Raw genomic sequence first — 18,345 nt, 5'->3', positions numbered from 1 at the left:
AAAAAAAAAAAAAAAAAAAGAAAAAGAAATCACTTTAGACCAACAACGCATGAATGCAACCTTAAAAGTTTCATTTCATTTTTTTAGAAGTAGACATTTTATTATTCCTTTCTCTGTGTGTCTATAATTTGCTAATAAAACTTGGAAAATTTTCTCACTAGTGAATAATGTCATATTTTTAAATACTTTATGCTTAATTGATACTAATATACAACAGCAAGACAGTACTGAACATGGGATGGCATTCAACATTTCTTCACTCAATAAGCACTTGAGCATAAATCACCTTTCTAGACACTGTGGAAGACATCAAAATTACTAAGTTGTGGTCCCTGTTTTCAAAAGACTGTTCTTGGCTGGGCGCGGTGGCTCAAGCCTGTAATCCCAGCACTTTGGGAGGCCGAGACGGGCGGATCACGAGGTCAGGAGATCGAGACCATCCTGGCTAACACGGTGAAACCCCGTCTCTACTAAAATACAAAAAACTAGCCGGGCGAGGTGGCAGGCGCCTGTAGTCCCAGCTACTCCGGAGGCTGAGGCAGGAGAATGGCGTAAACCCAGGAGGTGGAGCTTGCAGTGAGCTGAGATCCGGCCACTGCACTCCAGACCAGGCGACAGAGCAAGACTCCGTCTCAAAAAAAAACAAAAAAACCAAAAAACAAACAAACAAAAAAAACAAAAGACTGTTCTTACATAATATAAAAATCAGAAAACTATAAGAATACACCTTTAATGAAAAGTATGCAAAACAGAAAAGACATAAGACAAACATTTAGGGATGATAATTAGAAAACAATTTACAAAAAAGACAAAAATATAATAGAAAATAATCTTACCCATTAGGATAGTGAGACTTGCTATTTTTTGTTTCCAAATTTCTCTAATCTTTTTAATAAAGTTAATTAATACTTTTAAAAATCTCCAGTTGTACAATATTTTGGCTTCTCCAGTTACAATGTTTAATATCAAGATTAATTAGCATTAATTATTAACCTAACATTGCTATTTAATTTAACCATCAATCCCCCAAAATGATTTTTTTTTTTATATACGAAGTCTCACACTGTCACCACACTGGAGTGCAGTGGCGCAATCTTGGCTAACTGCAAACTCCGAATCCCTGGTTCAATCAATACTTCTGCCTCAGCCTCCTGAGTAGCTGGGATTACAGGCATGTGCCACCACACACAGCTAATTTTTGTACCACACACAGCTAATTTTCTCTACTATTTTCAGTAGAGATGGGGTTTCACCATGTTGGCCAGGATGGTCTCGAACTCCTGACCTCGTGATCTGCCCGCCTCGGCCTCCCAAAGTGCTGCAATTACAGGCATAAGCCACCACACCCAGCCCAAAATGATTTTTTTTTAACGTGTAGCTTCTCAAAGTAGTCTATAAGAGTTTTTAAACAACAAGCTAAAATAATCACTATACCATGATTTTTTTTTTTTTTGAGACAGCATATCATCGTCTCGCCTAGGCTGAAGTACAGTGGTATGATCACAGCTCACTGCAGCCTCGATCTCCCAGGCTCAAGCAATCCTCCTGCCTCAGCTCCCAAGTAGCTAGGACTACAGGCATGCACCACCATGCCCTCCTAATTTTTTGTTTTATGTAGAGACAGAGTCTTCACTACGTTGCCCAGCTTGGTTTTGAACTCCTGGCTGCCGGTAATGCTCCTGTCTCGGCCTCCTAAAGTGCTGGGATTATAGGCATGAGCCACATCACCCAGCCCCACAATTGTTTAAAAGGAGCAAAAGACGGCTGGGCGTGGTGGCTCACACCTGTAATCCCAGCATTTTGGGAAGCCAAGGCAGGTGGATCACCTGAGGTCAGGAGATCAAGACCAGTCTGGCCAACATAGTGAAACACTGTCTCTACTAAAAAATACATAAAATTAGCTGGGCATGGTGGTGGGTGTCTGTAATCCCAGCTACTGGGGAGGCTGAGGCAGGAGAATCTCTTGAATCCAGGAGGCAGAGGTTGCAATGAGCCGAGATTGCACCACGGCACTCCAGCCTGGGCAACAGAGGGCGACTCTGTCTCAAAAAAAAAGAGCAAAAGACTTAAACAAATGCTTCATGAAAGAAAGATATACAAATGGCCATAAGCACATGAAAAAATGTTCAACATCATTAACAGGAAATCGCACACTAAAACCACAGTGAAATACCACTACACACTCAGTATAATGGCTAAGACTGACAACGTAAATGTTGGCCAGACTATGTAGCAACTAAAACTCATATATTGATGGTAGGAATGCAAAATATTATGACTACTGGGAAAAATTATGTGGCAAGTTCTTAAAATCATACATATATCCTAGGACCCAGCAATTCCATTCCTAGGTAGCTACGCAAAAGAAATAAATATGTATCTCTACAAAAAGATTTATATTAGGATATTCATTGCAGTTTTATTCACAATAATAAAAAATGAGAAACAGCCCACAAGTCCACCAACAGATAAATAAACTGTGGTATACTTATGCAATGGGACACTACTCAGTAATAAAAGTAAATGAACTACTGATACATGCAACAACATGGATAAATCTTAAAACATAATGCTAAGTAAAAGAAGCTAGACAGAAAATAGTGTAAACTGTATGTCCTATTAAATGAAGTTCTGGAATGGGCAGAACTTGGGTAGGGTGATAGAAATTAGAACATTGGGCCGGGCACGGTGGCTCACGCCTGTAATCCCAGCACTTTGGGAGACTGAGGCAGGCAGATCACCTGAGGTCAGGAGTTCAAGAACAGCCTGGCCAACATGGTGAAACCTGTTTTCTACCAATAACACAAAAATTAGCCGGGTGTGGTGGCACACGCCTATAATCCCAGCTACTCGGGAGGCTGAGGCTAGGGAATCGCTTGAATCCGCTAGGTGGAGACTGCAGTGAGCCGAGATCATGCCACTGCACTCCAGCCTGGATGACAAGAACAAAACTCCGTCTCAAAAAAATAAAAAATTAGCCAGGCATGGTGGCACACACCTGAAGTCCCAGCTACCTGAGAGGCTGAGGCAGGAGAATCGCTTGAACCCAGGAGGCGGAGGTTGCAGTGAGTCAGGATTGTTCTACTGCATTCCAACCTGGACACCAGAACAAGATTCCATCTCAAAAAAAGATTAAAAAAAAAAAAAAAGAAATTAGAACACTAGCTGCTGACATGGTAGGGGGATAGGATTGACTGAGAAGGAACATGAGGAAACTTTCTTAGGTGATGGAACTATTTCCCTATCTTAATGTAGGTATATATTTGACACAACTGATGGAACTGTACCTTTAAGATTTGTAATTTCACATATTAATAAATTAAGCCTCAATTTAAAAAAATAGTAATCTTCCTGAATAATTAGTGTGTTTATCCAGAAGTAGCTTAAATCAAAAAATGTTTGTGATTAAAAAAACCACCCCGAGTTGAGAAAGCGTGAGTGAGCGCGGAGCGTGAGCGCCGAGCGATATACTGTGAGTAGTATATAGTATATGATGTGTTGTGTTTGTGTTTTTTGTAGAGCAAGTCGCGTGCGTCGTGTGTGCACCCGAGGCTAGCAGTGCAATGGCCACAAATTTTGGCTCTTACTGAAACTTCTGCCTCCGTGGCGCTCTTAAAGCGCATGTCGTGCGCGTGCGCGTGCGAGCCCGTCACCGAGTAGCTGTGTAGGAGTTACAGGCACTCGAGCGAGCGTGAGGCCTAGCAGGGATTTTGTATTTTTAGTAGAGATGGTTCACGCGATGTTGCAGGCTGTCTGTAACTGCGCGACGTCGAAGCCGACTCGCCTCGTTGCCGCTCCGCGAGAAGTGCTGGGAGTTACAGGCTTGAGCCACCACATCCAGCCACATAAGTGTATTTAAAAAAAAAAAAAAAAAAAAGGCAGGGGGCTGGGCATGATGGCTCATGCCTATAATCCCAGAACTTTGGGAGGCCAAGGTGAGTGGATCACTTGTGGTCAGGAGTTTGAGACCAGCCTGGCCAACATGGTGAAACCCCATCTCCACTAAAAACACAAAAATTAGCTAGGCGTGGTGGCGGGTGCCTGTAATCCCAGCTACTCGGGAGGCTGAGGCAGGAAAATCGCTTGAACCCAGAAGGCAGAGGTTGCATCATTGCATTCCAGTCAGGGCAACAGAGGGAGACTGCATCTCAATAGAAAAAAAAAAAAAAATGCAGGGAGGTAGGGTGGAGTGGGGCAAAGAAAGCAGGAAATCACTATAATTTAATTTTACCAAAGTGCTAATAACTTTGTAAATATGGTAGAAAAAGCTGTATCTGAAATGCCAAAGACAATCAGTACTGGATTATGAAGGTGAGCATTGACAGTAAGTAATCTTACGTTAAAAACAAAACAAACCCACAAACCACTGGTATGAAAACCAGAGAAACTCCTCAAATGTTACTTTCAAATTAATTCCTTGATATTCAGGAAATGCAATTATTAACTCTCCTTTATGAAACTGAAAAGAAAGTATTCCCAGATGGAAAGAATAAGAAAGACATAATTATATGTAAAATTTGTGCATTTATTAATTTATTATAAATTATTATTTTTTTAATTGCTGGGTTTTTTTGCTTTTTTTTTTTGGTGGTGGTGGTGTTGTTTTGAGATCATCTTGCTCTGTTGCCCAGGCTGGAGCGCAGTGGCACAATCTCAGCTCATTGCAACCTCCACCACCCCTCCCAGGTTCAAGCAATTCTTGTGCCTCAGTCTCCCGAGTAGCTGGGATTATAGGTGCCTGCCACCATGCCCAGCTAATTTTTTTATTTTTTGTAGAGATGGGGTTTTCGCCATGTTGGCCAGGCTGGTCTCAAACTCCTGACATCACTGGTCTCAAACTCCTGACATCAAGTGATCCACCCACCTGGGCCTCCCAAAGTGCTGGGATTACAGGTGTGAGCCACCACGCCTGGCCAGTGAATTCATACATAATTTAAGTACTTATTGGGTTTACTTTATGATATAATAATAATATCTACTATCCAATACTGAGAAACTTCTATGTTCTAGATACTTATTCAGAGACCATTTTCAGTGGGTTTCTGACTGCCTTTATTCAGAACTATCTTTTCAAGGATGTTTGTGTAGCAAACAGCCTAGGAGAATAGAGACAATGTATTCTGTTGGAGCAGAGTAGGCATGCTTTATTATAAAAGATTCAGGTTTTCTAAGCTCAGAGCTCCTCTCCTGGAACACAATCCATTGTGGGAACGAGAGCACAGGGAATCAACACAAGAAAATGCTAGTACTCTGCTACTGCTATTGCTATAAAAAACAAAGGCCCCTGTCTCTGACCTCGGAGTCTCAGGCCTTCCTACAGCACCTAGGAAAATGTGGCAGACAAACTTAGCTTGCAAATAAGGTAAAATCTCAGATCCTCCACAAACCTCAACAATATTGTATTACACTTTATGCACCTTATGTCTAATCCCCATAGCAACATTGCAAAGTAGCTATTACCATCCCTCTTTTGCAGATGAGGATAACGAACTTCCAAGAGCTTAAGTAAATTACCCTTAAGTCACATAAACTAAGAGTAGCAAATCTGACTGCATCTACATCCAAAGCCCAGGATTTTTCCACCACAACACAAGATTCCCCAAATAAATTTACCTTAAGTCCTGTGTGGTTTCCAAGTTCCTATGAACAATATCAGCTATTTTTCCCATTAATGGACTAAAATACAAATGCTGATCTGCTAGGCAAGAGGAAAATTCTGAGAGCAGTTTAATATCAAACCTATTAAAGGAAACATACAAAGGAGAACATTAGTATTTACTTTCACTTAAAACACATAATACATAGTTATAAAATTAAAAGCAATCAAAATAGTAACATATTACATAAAATTATTTTTTTCTAAAATGTTGATTATTATAAAAGTAACAAATGGAAACAGTTAAAAAGTCAGATACTGTGGAAATATTTTAAAACGGGGAAAATCACTACAAATTATCTGAATTATTTACTTAAATTTTTTAGATGACAGAACAATTCTGACTCAAGATTACATATTAAGAAATATAATAGCTGCTATTACAACAGTGCTATGAAAAACTCCAGAATTTTTTTTTTTAATAGGAGAAATTTCTTACACAAGAAAATGACAAGACAAAAGAGAGGAAAAAGGAACTGTAATAGATTTTACGACTTTGAATTCACTAAAAAACAAGCACAAGAAAGTTTACAGCAACACATATGTAACAGCAAAAACCTGCAAAAAAACCAAATGTCCATCAAGAGTACAATGGACAAACTGCACATACTCATACAATAGAATAAAATTATGGAATCATACAACATAATGGATAAATCTTTAAAACATAGAGCAAACTAAACTATAAGGGTACATATTGTTTGGGTGAGGGATAAGGGACAAGATGGAGGAAGGTGAACAAGATGGAGCAGTCCCTGTTGTTTCTGGGTTCCTCATCACAGATTTTCCCGTGCCCGGGAAAAGAACCAAATCAACTGAGCATGCGCAGAGTGACGTCAAGCCGGGGACACCAAAATTCAAGAAGCCACTCCTACACACATGCCCCAAACTCCTCCCCTTCCAGCTCCGAGGCATAAAAGTCCGCCGCCAGTAAGCGCCGGTGTGACTTTGGCCCCCGCATTCGTGGACTGGAGAACCTCACTAGAGAGTGCCGGCACGACTTCCCTGGCCTCCCAAACCTGAGGACCAGAGAAACTCACCCGAGAGTGTGCACATATTTGCAATAAAAGACTGCCACTTTCTTATGTACTTTGGCCTCATGTTTAATTATTTAGCTCTCCTAAATTAATTTAAATTAAACAAAACACATATTATAGGATTTCATTTCTATAGAAACCTTAATTTACGGTGTTAGATGTCAAGATCCTCTTTGGGTGAGAGGAATAGAAGAGGACGTGAAAAGAACTAACAACGTTGTTTCCTGATCTTGGTGCTGTTACATGGAAGTGATCAGTATATTAAAATTCATTGTGCTACATGCTTATGATTAGTGTAATTTTTATACATTATTTTTCTGTAAAGTTTACTTAAAAAGAAACAGAAAAAAACTTGAGACACGGTAATTGTGAACCTTACTCAGAAACTGATTTAAACAAACTGCCTATAAAAAGACCTTTATAAGACAATCAAGAAAATTTGAACACAGACAATGTGGGGAAAAGAAAGATCAGACTGTTACTGTGTCTATATAGAAAGAAGTAGACATAAGAGACTCCATTTTGTTCCATATTTGAGATGCTGTTAATCTGTGACCCTACCCCAACCTTGTCCTTGGAAGAGACATGTGCTGTGGTGACTCAAGGCTTAATGGATTTTGGGCTGTGCAAGATGTGCTTTGTTAAACAAGTGCCTGAGGGCAGCTTGCTGGTTAAAAGTCATCACCATTCTCTTAATCTCAAGTACCCAGGGACACGTACAAGGCCAAAGATCGCAGGGACCTCTGCCTAGGAAAGCTAGGTATTGTCCAAGGTTTCTCCCCATGTGATAGTCTGAAATATGGCCTCCTGGGAAGAGAAAGACCTGATCGTCCCCCAGTCCAACACCCATGAAGGGTCTGTGCTGAGGAGGACTACTACAAGAGGAAAGAAGGCCTTTTGGTGGATGCTGGCAGTTAAGATAAAGAAAAGTATCTGTATCCTGCCCATCCCTGGGCAATGGAGCATCTCGGTGTATGCTTTGTTTACGGAGATAGGAGAAAACCGCCTTAGGGCAAAAGGTAGGACTTGCTGGAACAATGCTGCTAAAAGGTTTATGGAGATGTTTGCATACGCACATATCAAGGCACAGCATTTTCCTTTGAACTTATTCATGTCACAGAGATCTTTATCCATATGTCTTACTGCTAATTTTCTCCCTACAATGATCCTATTGTCTTGCCACTCCCTTATCTTTAAGATGATAAAGATAATTATCAATAAATACTAAGGGAACTCAGAGACCGGTGCCGGCATGGGTCCTCTGTATGCTGAGCGCTGGTCCCCTGGGCCCACTTTTTCTTTCTCTATACTTTGTCTCTGTGTCTCATTTCTTTTCTTAAGTGTCTCCTTCCACCTAACAAGAAATGCCCACAGGTGTGGAGGGATAGGCCACCCCTTCAAGACAAGGTACTAGGTAATACTGAAAATTTAAATTTATCAATTTTATTATGTTTTTAAGACACAGTGTCTCACTGTGTTGCCCAGGCTGTACTTGAATATGTAGGCTCAAGTGATCCTCCAACCTCAGCATTTTTATTAAAATTTAAAAAAAAATTTTTTTGTGGGTACATAGTAGGTATATAATATTTATGGGGTACATGAGCTATTTTGATACAAGCATGCAATACAAAATAAACACATCATGAAGAATGGAGTACCCATTCCCTCAGGTATTTATCCTTTGAATTACAAACAATCCAATTACATTCTAAACTACTTTAAAATGTACAATTAAGGGGCTGGGCACAGTGGCTCACGACTGTAATCCCATCACTTTGAGAGACCAAGGTGGGTGGATCACGAGATCAGGGGTTCGAGACCAGCCTGACCAGCATGGTGAAACCCCGTCTCTACTAAAAATACAAAACTTAGGTGGGTGTGGTGGCAAGCGCCTATAATCCCAGCTACTCAGGAGGCTGAGGCAGGAGAATTGCTTGAACCCGGGAGGCAGAGGTTGCAGTGGGCCGAGATCACGCCACTGCACTCCAGCCTGGGCAACAGAGCGAGACTCCATCTTAAAAAAAAAAAAAAAAAGTACAATTAAGTTATTGACTATACTCACCCTGTTGTGCTGTCAAATAGTAGGTCTTATTCATTCCATTTTTTTTACCCATTAACCCTCCCCCACAATCACCCGTTACCCTTCCCAGCCTCTGGTAACCATCCTTCTGCTCTCTACATCCATAACTTCAATTGTTTTGAATTTTAGCTCCCACAAATGAGTGAAAGCATGCAATGTTTACCTTTCTGCACCTGGCTTATTTCACTTAACATAATAATCTACAGTGCCACCCACGTTGTTGCAAATGACAGGATCTCATTTTTTTTACGGCTGAATATTACTCCATTGTGTATATGTACCACATTTTCTTTTTTTTTTTTTTTGAGACAGTCTCGCTCTGTCGCCCAGGCTGCAGTGCAGTGGCGCGATCTCGGCTCACTGCAAGCTCCCCCTCCGGGCTTCACGCCATTCTCCTGCCTCAGCCTCCCAAGTAGATGGGACTACAGGTGCCCACCACCATGCCCAGCTAATTTTTTGTATTTTTAGTAGATACGGGGTTTCACCTTGTTAGCCAGGATGGCCTTGATCTCCTGACCTTGTGATCCACCCGCCTCAGCCTCCCAAAGTGCTGGGATTACAGGCGTGAGCCACCAGCCACCACATTTTCTTTGTCCATTTATCTATTGATGGACACTTACGTTGCTTCCAAATCTTAGTTATTGTATACAGTGCTGCAATTAACATAAGAGTGCAAATATCTCTTCAATATACTGATTTCCTTTCTTTTGGGTATATACCCAGCAGTGGGATTACTAGATCATATGCTAGCTCAATTTTTAGTTTTGGGGGAACCTCCAAACTGTTCTCCATAGCGCTTATACTAATTTACATTTCCAAAAACAGTGTACAGGGTTCCCTTTTCACCACATCCTCGCCAGCATTTGTTATGGCATTTCTTTTGGATATAAGCCATTTTAACTGTGGTGAGATGATGTCTCACTGTAGTTTTGATTGCATTTTTCTGATGTTGAGCACGTTTTCATATGCCTATTTGCCATTTGAACATCTTCTTTTGAGAAATCTCTACTCAAATATTTTGCCCATTTTTTGATCAGATTATTAGACTTTTTCCTATAGAGTTGTTTGAGCTCCTTATATATTCTGGTTATTAATCCCTTGTCAGATGGGTAGTTTGCCAATATTTTCTACCCTTCTGTGTACTCTCACTTCACTTTGTTGATTATATCCTTTGCTGTGCCACCTCAGCCTTCTGAATAGCTGAAACTACAAGCATGTGCCACCATGCCCAGCTGGTTCTATACTTTTTATTTTAGTATATGTGCTGCCTGTTTGGACGAACAGAGGCAAGATGGTGCACTTCCGGGTTCTTCATCACCAACTTTTCCCGCGCAGGCGAAAATGCAGCCGGCACCCGGGAAGGTGCAGACCAGTGGGGCATGCGCCAGGTGACGTCAATAGGAAGAGACTAAGATTTACCTGGTCGCACCTGCGGAAGGACCCCCTACACGCCCGTGCCCCGCCTATTGCCCTCCCACTCCTAGAAAAGCCGCTGGGGACGGACGCCACCCGCGGACTTCCCAGTCCCACTCCTGTCTGGATATCGGGACTGTATCAGGAACCCCGCCCGAGAGCCCCACGGGGGGACTCTGTCGGCCTCCTTTGCCAGAGGCCGACAGACCTCTCCCTACCCACCTTCTTCCCCTGAAGCTAGGTGACCAAAAATAAATTTGCAGTTTTGCTCCTAGCCTTGCCTACCCGCTGGTTCTTTTGTGCGTGCTCTGTTGGTCTTAGAAAAAACAAATCACTGCCGAAGTGAGCACATGGTTCTATATTTTTTAAAAGTCCTTAGAGAAACACACTGAGGTATTTAAAGATGAAATGATGGGCCGGGCGCAGTGGCTCAAGCCTGTAATCCCAGCACTTTGGGAGGCCGAGACGGGCGGATCACGAGGTCAGGAGATCAAGACCATCCTGGCTAATACGGTGAAACCCTGTCTCTACTAAAAAATACAAAAAACTAGCCGGGCGACGATGCGGGCGCCTGTACTCCCAGCTACTCGGGAGGCTGAGGCAGGAGAATGGCGTAAACCCGGGAGGCGGAGCTTGTAGTGAGCTGAGATCGGGCCACTGCACTCCAGCCTGGGTGGCAGAGCAAGACTCCGTCTCAAAAAAAAAAAAAAAAAAAAGATGAAATGATATCATTATTTAAAATATACTGAAGTATACTGAGAGTGGGAGGTGATACACATAAAACAAGACTGGCTATATGTTGACAATTGTTGAAGCTGGAGGATGGGTACATGGGAATTCATTGTACTACTCTTTCTCCTTTTGTAAATATTAAAAATATTCTATAATAAAAAGTTTTTTTAAAAAATTTGGATTTCTTGGGAGGCCAAAGTGGGAGGATTGCTTGAGCCCAGGAGTTCAAGACCAACCTGGCAACATGGCGAAACCGCATCTCTACTAAAAATATAAAAATTAGCTGGGCGTGATGGCATGCACCTGTGGTCCCAGAAACTTGAGAGGCTGAGATAGGAGGATGGCTTGAGCTGGGAAGTTTGAGGCTGCAGTGAGCCCTGGTTATACCACTGTACTCCAGCCTGGGTAACAGAGCCAGACCCTATCTCAAAAGAAAAAAATATATATGGATTTCAAACACATGTTAATTATCCTTGCCAACTTGATCATATAGTACTAACCCAGAATAATCTACCCCATTTAAATCATTAAAAATTATATTTATAAAATGGGCCTGGCGCAGTGGCTCACGCCTATACTCCCAGCACTTTGGGAGGCTGAGGCGGGCAGATCACAAGGTCAGGAGTTTGAGACTAGTCTGGCCAATATGGTGAAACCCTGTCTCTACTAAAAATACAAAAATTAGCTGGGTGTGGTGGCAGGCGCCTGTAGTCCCAGCTACTCAGGAGGCTGAGGCAGGAGAATCGTTTGAACCCAGGAGGCAGAGCTTGCAGTGGGCCAAGATCATGCCACTGCACCCCAGCCTGGGCGACAGAGCAAGGCTCTGTTTAAAAAAAAAAAAATTATATTTATAAAACATAAGTTCATAGATATTTTAGCAAGATCATTGTACTTCTGAGTTATTTTGAAATGAAGAAAAATTTAAAAGAAATGCTTGCCCGGGCGCGGTGGCTCAAGCCTGTAATCCCAGCACTTTGGGAGGCTGAGGCGGGTGGATCACAAGGTCAGGAGATCGAGACCATCCTGGCTAACACGGTGAAACCCCGTCTCTACTAAAAAAATACAAAAAACTAGCGGGGCGAGGTGGCGGGTGCCTGTAGTCTCAGCTACTTGGGAGGCTGAAGCAGGAGAATGGCGTAAACCTGGGAGGCGGAGCCTGCAGTGAGCTGAGATCCGGCCACTGCACTCCAGCCTGGGCGGCAGAGCGAGACTCCGTCTCAAAAAAAAAAAGAAAGAAATGCTTGATTCACTATAAAATACAATCATACATGTAATTTAATTAATACAGTAATTGTAAAACACAAAAGACCACCTATTTTACAAGTGATTTGTTCAAGCTGCATAATACACATAATATATTGTTGCTTTGAAGAGAAATAAAACGTTGTGACCTATTATCAACAATGACCAAATTTAACCCCAAAGATCCAATAGATAGATAATTCATACTGTTAGCAAAAGGAATAAGATTACTCTGCTTACCCTCAATATAGTTATAGGTAGAGAGTATAAAAGACAGATGGGTTTAGCTAATACTATTAACTTAAAATCACAACTTAGTAGATTAATACAGAATTTCTAAATCTAGAGAACTGTTCTGTCCCTTAATTTAATCCAGCCCACGTAATAAAGGCGTACAGAGTTTACCAGTATATGTCTATAAGTATTTATTATAGTTTAAACTTTAAGAGGCAATATGTTTAAAATATTTTAAAAATCAGAATGGTCACGCCTCTCTATCTACAAATAGCCTGTTGTTTCTACTTCATCTTAGTCAAGTCTTCCCTGTCTGGTTTTTAGAGGGAGAGTTGCTCTGTAGTTTTTAATATCTTCCTATCTCTTCCTCACCCTGATTTTTTTTCTTTCCTCCCTAACATGTCCCTTATTCCAGTAACAATAGACTACAATTATCCGGAATTCCGAGATTAAAAAATTCAAAGTTTTCAGAAATAGATGAAGATTTCCCAAAATGTGTCTGCTATTGTCTCAGCCCTTTTATAAATAAAGAACTTCTGATATAGAATTAGATAATAAATTTCTCTATACTCACAAGATTTCCCATTTTTCTAAAGGATTATCAAGTATGGCAACATGCTAATAATAGAGCTGTGTATAGTATAGGAAATATATCTGAATTACTATTGTCCACAGCAGTGGACCTGAAACTCACTTTCTTTAAAAAGCTTCTAAGTCACCTATAAGCTCTGGTCATTGCCTCTCCATAAAAATGGAGTAACAGGCAAGTAGCGACAGATGCTCCTAAACCGTGTTAAATGGCCTTCCTCTCTACTAAACTAGGGTATCCTTTTTTCTCCTTTCCTGGCTCCTGCACTTCTAAGTTTTTATTGATAGCCAATTAATCAAGAATCTTTCCTTTCCGAAGTATTCTTTTAGAAAAGAAGATTCAAAAAGGCTAGTTCATGAATAGCTGTGACTCTATCTTATTTATATTTCAACTAATTACATGCGTGGAAAAGTATACAATTCCCCACTCTTAAAGAGGGAAAATATGAAATACTTTCTTTTCTCTCTGAAAGAATACACAGCCAGGCATGGTGGCTCATGCATACAACCCCAGCACTTTGTGAGGCCAAGAAGGAAGGATTGCTTGAGCCGAAGAGTTCAAGACCAGCCTGGGCAACATGCCAAGACCCTGTCTCTTAAAAAAAAAAAAAAAAAGGAGAGAGAGAGAAAAAGAGAGGAAAAAAAAAGAAAGAAAAAAGAAAAGACATGGCCAGGAGCGGTGGTTCATGCCTGTAATCCCAGCACTTTGGGAGGCTGAGGCAGATGGATCACAAGGTCAGGAGTTCAAGATCAGCCTGGCCAAGATGGTGAAACCCCATCTCTACTGAAAATACAAAAACCTAGCCCGGCGTGCTGGTGGGTGCCTATAATCCCAGCTACTCAGGAGGCTGAGGCAGAGAATTGCTTGAACCCAGGGGGCAGAGGTTGCAGTGAGCCGAGACCATGCCGCAGCACTCCAGCCTAGGCAATAGAGTGAGACTCTGTTCCCCCCCGCACCGCCCTCTGCCAAAAAAATACGCAATCAAAAACTTTAAAAAGAAACTGAGTTTAAACACATTTTTTTCAATGAAGCTTGACAGGCATCAGCTCCCTGCTCTTTTCCTTCAAGATTTCACTCTGTTAACCATTAAAAAAAGGATAACCCTGACCCTCAAGATGAACCCAGGGTACTTGCCTTTCTAACCTTCTCCATGCTTCTGTAACTAGTGCTTCAACTAGTGGGTCGTGGGACTCACCAGCAAACCTTAATAAAAAAGAAAGAAAGAAAGAATCGTCCATATATAATCATTTTAAAATCATTAAAAACATATGCAATAAGAATTATAATGCAAAAGTGAAACTCAAGTTATTTTCCTTTTATATAGGCAGTCCTTATTTCTGGTCCACTCTTATTTCAGTATTCTGATTTTTTGGTACAGCCTAGTAAACATCTATACTTTATCCCATGCCCTCTCACCCTTTTATCTGCTCATTTAAATACCCATGCCACTGACCAATGATAATGTTCAACAATATGTTTATGTTAAAAGTACATATGTCTTTGTTCTGATTTAAATATTTTTGGCCAGGCATGGTGATTCACACCTGTAATCCCAGCACTTTAGGAGGCCGAGGCGGGTGGATCACTTAAGGTCAGGAGTTCGAGACCAGCCTGGGCAACATGGTGAAACCCTATCTCTACTAAAAATACAAAAATTAGCTGGGCGTGGTGACATGTGCCTGGAATCCCAGCTACTCAGGAGGCTAAGGCAAGAGAATTGCTTGAACCCTGGAGGTAGAGGTTGCAGTGAGCTGAGACTGCACCACTGCACTCCAGTCTCGGTGACAGAGTGAGACTCCATCTCATACATAAATAAATAAAATATTTTTATAAGAAAATGTTTGTGGGAGGCCGAGACGGGCAGATCACGAGGTCAGGAGATCGAGACCATCCTGGCTAACAAGGTGAAACCCTGTCTCTACTAAAAAATACAAAAAACTAGCCGGGCGCAGTGGTGGGAACTTGTAGTCCCAGCTACTTGGGAGGCTGAGGCATGAGAATGGGGTAAACCCGGGAGGTGGAGCTTGCAGTGAGCTGAGATCCGGCCACTGCACTCCAGCCTGGGCGACAGAGCGAGACTCCGTCTCAACAAAAAGAAAATGTTTAAAAAAAAAAAAAAGCTAATAGTCACCAATCACCTTATTCATAAAACTTCAAGCATCCCCTTCAAGTACCTCAGAGAAAACAACTTTGTAACCTGAGAAAGACCACCAAAAAATATGGAATCATCCTTTTTAGTTTAACATCAATCCCCAATATAAGCCTTAAGCCCCTTTCCTATAAATGCTAATTCTCTTACAAAACCAACTTACACATCTCTAACTTACGTAATGCTGATATTTACAGCCATTTAAATAACCCTTGAAGGTTGGGTCATCACGTGAGAAAACTGCTCTTTTTCACCAGTGAGACTAATAAACAGATTAGGTGTAACTTTTTTGTGTTTTTCCCCCTTGTACAACTGCTGAAGCCTTCATTCAGGGAACCCAGTTCGTTTGAAGGCTGCATTTCCTTGCAAAGAACACATTTCTTATTTTGTTTTCCTTTTTTCTTTGCTCTTTCTTTTTTTTTTTTTTTAAATTTCTAAAACAGAGATTAATTTTTTTTTTTTTTTTTTTTTTTTTTTTTTTTTTTGAGACGGAGTCTCGCTCTGTCGCCCAGGCTGGAGTGCAGTGGCCGGATCTCAGCTCACTGCAAGCTCCGCCTCCCGGGTTTATGCCATTCTCCCGCCTCAGCCTCCCCAGTAGCTGGGACTACAGGCGCCCGCCACCTCGCCCGGCTAGTTTTTTGTATTTTCTAGTAGAGACGGGGTTTCACCTTGTTAGCCAGGATGGTCTCGATTTCCTGACCTCGTGATCCGCCTGTCTCGGCCTCCCAAAGTGCTGGGATTACAGGCTTGAACCACCGCGCTCGGCTGTAATATAATATTTCTTAACATTTATCTCTGAGTTTTTCCTTCCACACCAAGGAAGCCCCTTTTTACGTAACACCTATTAGTCATCCACATAATTTGTACAACTTTGTTATCAAATATAAATGACTCTACAAAATCTTTTTTTTTTTGAGATGGAGTCTCACTCTGTCTCCCAGGCTGGAGTGCAGTGGCCGGATCTCAGCTCACTGCAAGCTCCGCCTCCCGGGTTCACGCCATTCTCCTGCCTCAGCCTCCCGAGTAGCTGGGACTATAGGTGCCCGCCACCTCGCCCGGCTAGTTTTTTGTATTTTTTAGTAGAGACGGGGTTTCACCTTGTTAGCCAGGATGGTCTCGGCCTCCCAAAGTGCTGGGATTACAGGCTTGAGCCATGGCGCCCGGCCTACAAAATCATTTAATTTTTTTCCTTTTCTTAAGAGCTATTATTGAGAAACAACCTATTGTAACAATACCCCCTAGAAAACATATCTGCCATCCATTTAATTACAAGAACCAGATGGCAAACAAGTTATCACAGACACAATTTACTAATTACTGATTGTTATTAGGCATTTATTATTATTATTATTATTATTATTATTATTATTTTGGAGACAGAGTCTTGATCTGTTGCCCATACTGGAGTGTAGTAGGGTGATCTCGGCTCACTGCAACCTCTACCGCCTGGATTCAAGAGATTCCCCTGCCTCAGCCTCCCGAGTAGCTGGGATAACAGTTCCCCGCCATCATGCCCAGCTAATTTTTGTATTTTTAGTAGAGACGGGGTTTCACCATGTTGGCCAGGCTGGTCTTGAACTCCTAACCTCAGGTGATCCACCCACCTCAGCCTCCCAAAGTGCTGGGGTTACAAGCATAAGCCATCACACGCAACCGGCATTAATCTTAAATCCAACTGCTTACCTACTATATTCTCTTCTGCAGCCAACCACATTTTTACAAAATTCCACAATAATCCAATTTCAAATGCCCAAAGTTAACAATAGTATTACAGTTGTTAAAGGAGAATCCCTTGAACCCGGGAGGCAGAGCTTGCAGTGAGCCAAGATAGCGCCACTGCACTCCAGTCTGGCGACAGAGAGAGACCCCGTCTCAAAAAAAAAAAAAAAAAAATTAGATTATCAGGAAAACTACTGGGGGAAAAATTATCTTTCATTTTAAAGAGATTTTTAGGCTGGGCGCGGTGGCTCACGCCTGTAATCCCAGCACGTTGGGAGGCCGAAGCGTGCGGATCGCGAGGTCGGGAGATCGAGACCATCCTGGCTAACACATGGTGAAACCCCATCTCTACTAAAAATACAAAAAATTAGCCGGGCGTGGTGGCAGGCGCCTGTAGTCCCAGCGACTCGGAAAGCTGAGGCAGGAGAATGACCTGAACCTGGGAGGTGGAGCTTGCAGTGAGCTGAGATCTTGCCACTGCACTCCAGCCTGGGCGACACAGACTCCTCAAAATAAAATAAAAAAAAAAATAAAATAAAGAGATTTTAGAAAATTAAAATATAAACTAAATAATCATTTCCATAAAATATAAAAGTAAATTACTTACCGTTGTGTGATGTGTAACACATTCACCAGGGTATCGTCATTCATTAATTTGAATTTATTTGTAGCTAAATTATGAAGAGTAAGAAATTGAGGATGGTCTCTGACATACTCAACATTTTTTAACAGGCTGGTCTTCTGCTTTTGAAGCTTCCAAAGCATATCAAATGCACATCCCACTTGCTTTTCTGAAAGTATGGCTTTGTTTCTTTCAATAAAATCAAATATTTGCTCCTCATCTGTACACTTATTCATCTGAATAATTAGTGGTTCACAACTGATGGGTCGAAATTGAAACACTCTCCAGGAGAATGGACAAATAGCTCTTAGATGAAGCATATCTGTAACCAATGAGTCTAGGAAAACAGGTGTTTTTTTCATTTACATCACAAGTTTTCTTAGGTAAACAAAACCATCTGCAACTAGTCGTCAGGTGCAATAAGCAGGGATACAAAGAACTGTTTTTCCTTCATGTATTTTGCTTCCATTAAGATGACTGTAAACCCATTCCAATATACAGCTTCTATAAAAGAATTGGTTTAACATGGTTATGCTTACATCATTAACATCAAAATGATTTCAAAATTCAAAATAAAGTAATACATTTTTTCTGCATTAACTAAAGACTTTTTCTTAGTCTAAACCAGATAGCAGAATTTGATCCAAAAATAAATGTCCAGAAAAAGGGGTTTCTTTCTGCACTCCATTTTAAAAGTGTTTTAAATCTGACATTTACATAGTTTTCAAATTTACCATAAAAGAAAAAAAAGAAAAAAAAAAAGCCCACAAACTCAGAGCTGTCTTTTCGAAAAAGAGGAAAATTGTTTAAAATAAATAATCACCTTTAAAGTGTCTTAAAAGTGTATGCATTAATTCAGAGACTTTTTTTTT

General features: G+C 41.2%; 1 protein-coding gene across 6 annotated transcripts in view; it reads right to left on the bottom strand.

The window, feature by feature from the left end:
• Positions 1-18,337, bottom strand: part of FASTKD1 (FAST kinase domains 1) — a 77,000-nt gene extending 58,663 nt beyond the window's left edge. For 4 of the 6 annotated variants that reach the window (XM_017854484.1, XM_017854482.1, XM_017854483.1 and 1 more), the window contains exons 1-3: positions 17,459-17,979; positions 14,118-14,186; positions 5,614-5,739 (exon numbers count right to left, since the gene is read on the bottom strand). In XM_017854484.1, coding sequence (XP_017709973.1) covers positions 5,614-5,739; positions 14,118-14,186; positions 17,459-17,835 — 572 coding nt within the window. In that variant the 5' untranslated portion in view covers positions 17,836-17,979. Of the gene's footprint in view, positions 1-2,998; positions 3,026-5,613; positions 5,740-14,117; positions 14,187-17,458 lie in introns of those variants that run through there. The other 2 variants (XM_017854481.1, XM_017854487.1) reach the window with 2 other exon arrangements.
• Between the last annotated feature and the right edge of the window lie 8 nt (positions 18,338-18,345).

The sequence above is a fragment of the Rhinopithecus bieti genome, unplaced genomic scaffold, assembly GCF_001698545.2.
Source record: "Rhinopithecus bieti isolate Rb0 unplaced genomic scaffold, ASM169854v2 scaffold_37314, whole genome shotgun sequence".
Classification (NCBI taxonomy): domain Eukaryota; kingdom Metazoa; phylum Chordata; class Mammalia; order Primates; family Cercopithecidae; genus Rhinopithecus; species Rhinopithecus bieti.
This window is presented reverse-complemented; position numbering and strand designations above follow the sequence as displayed.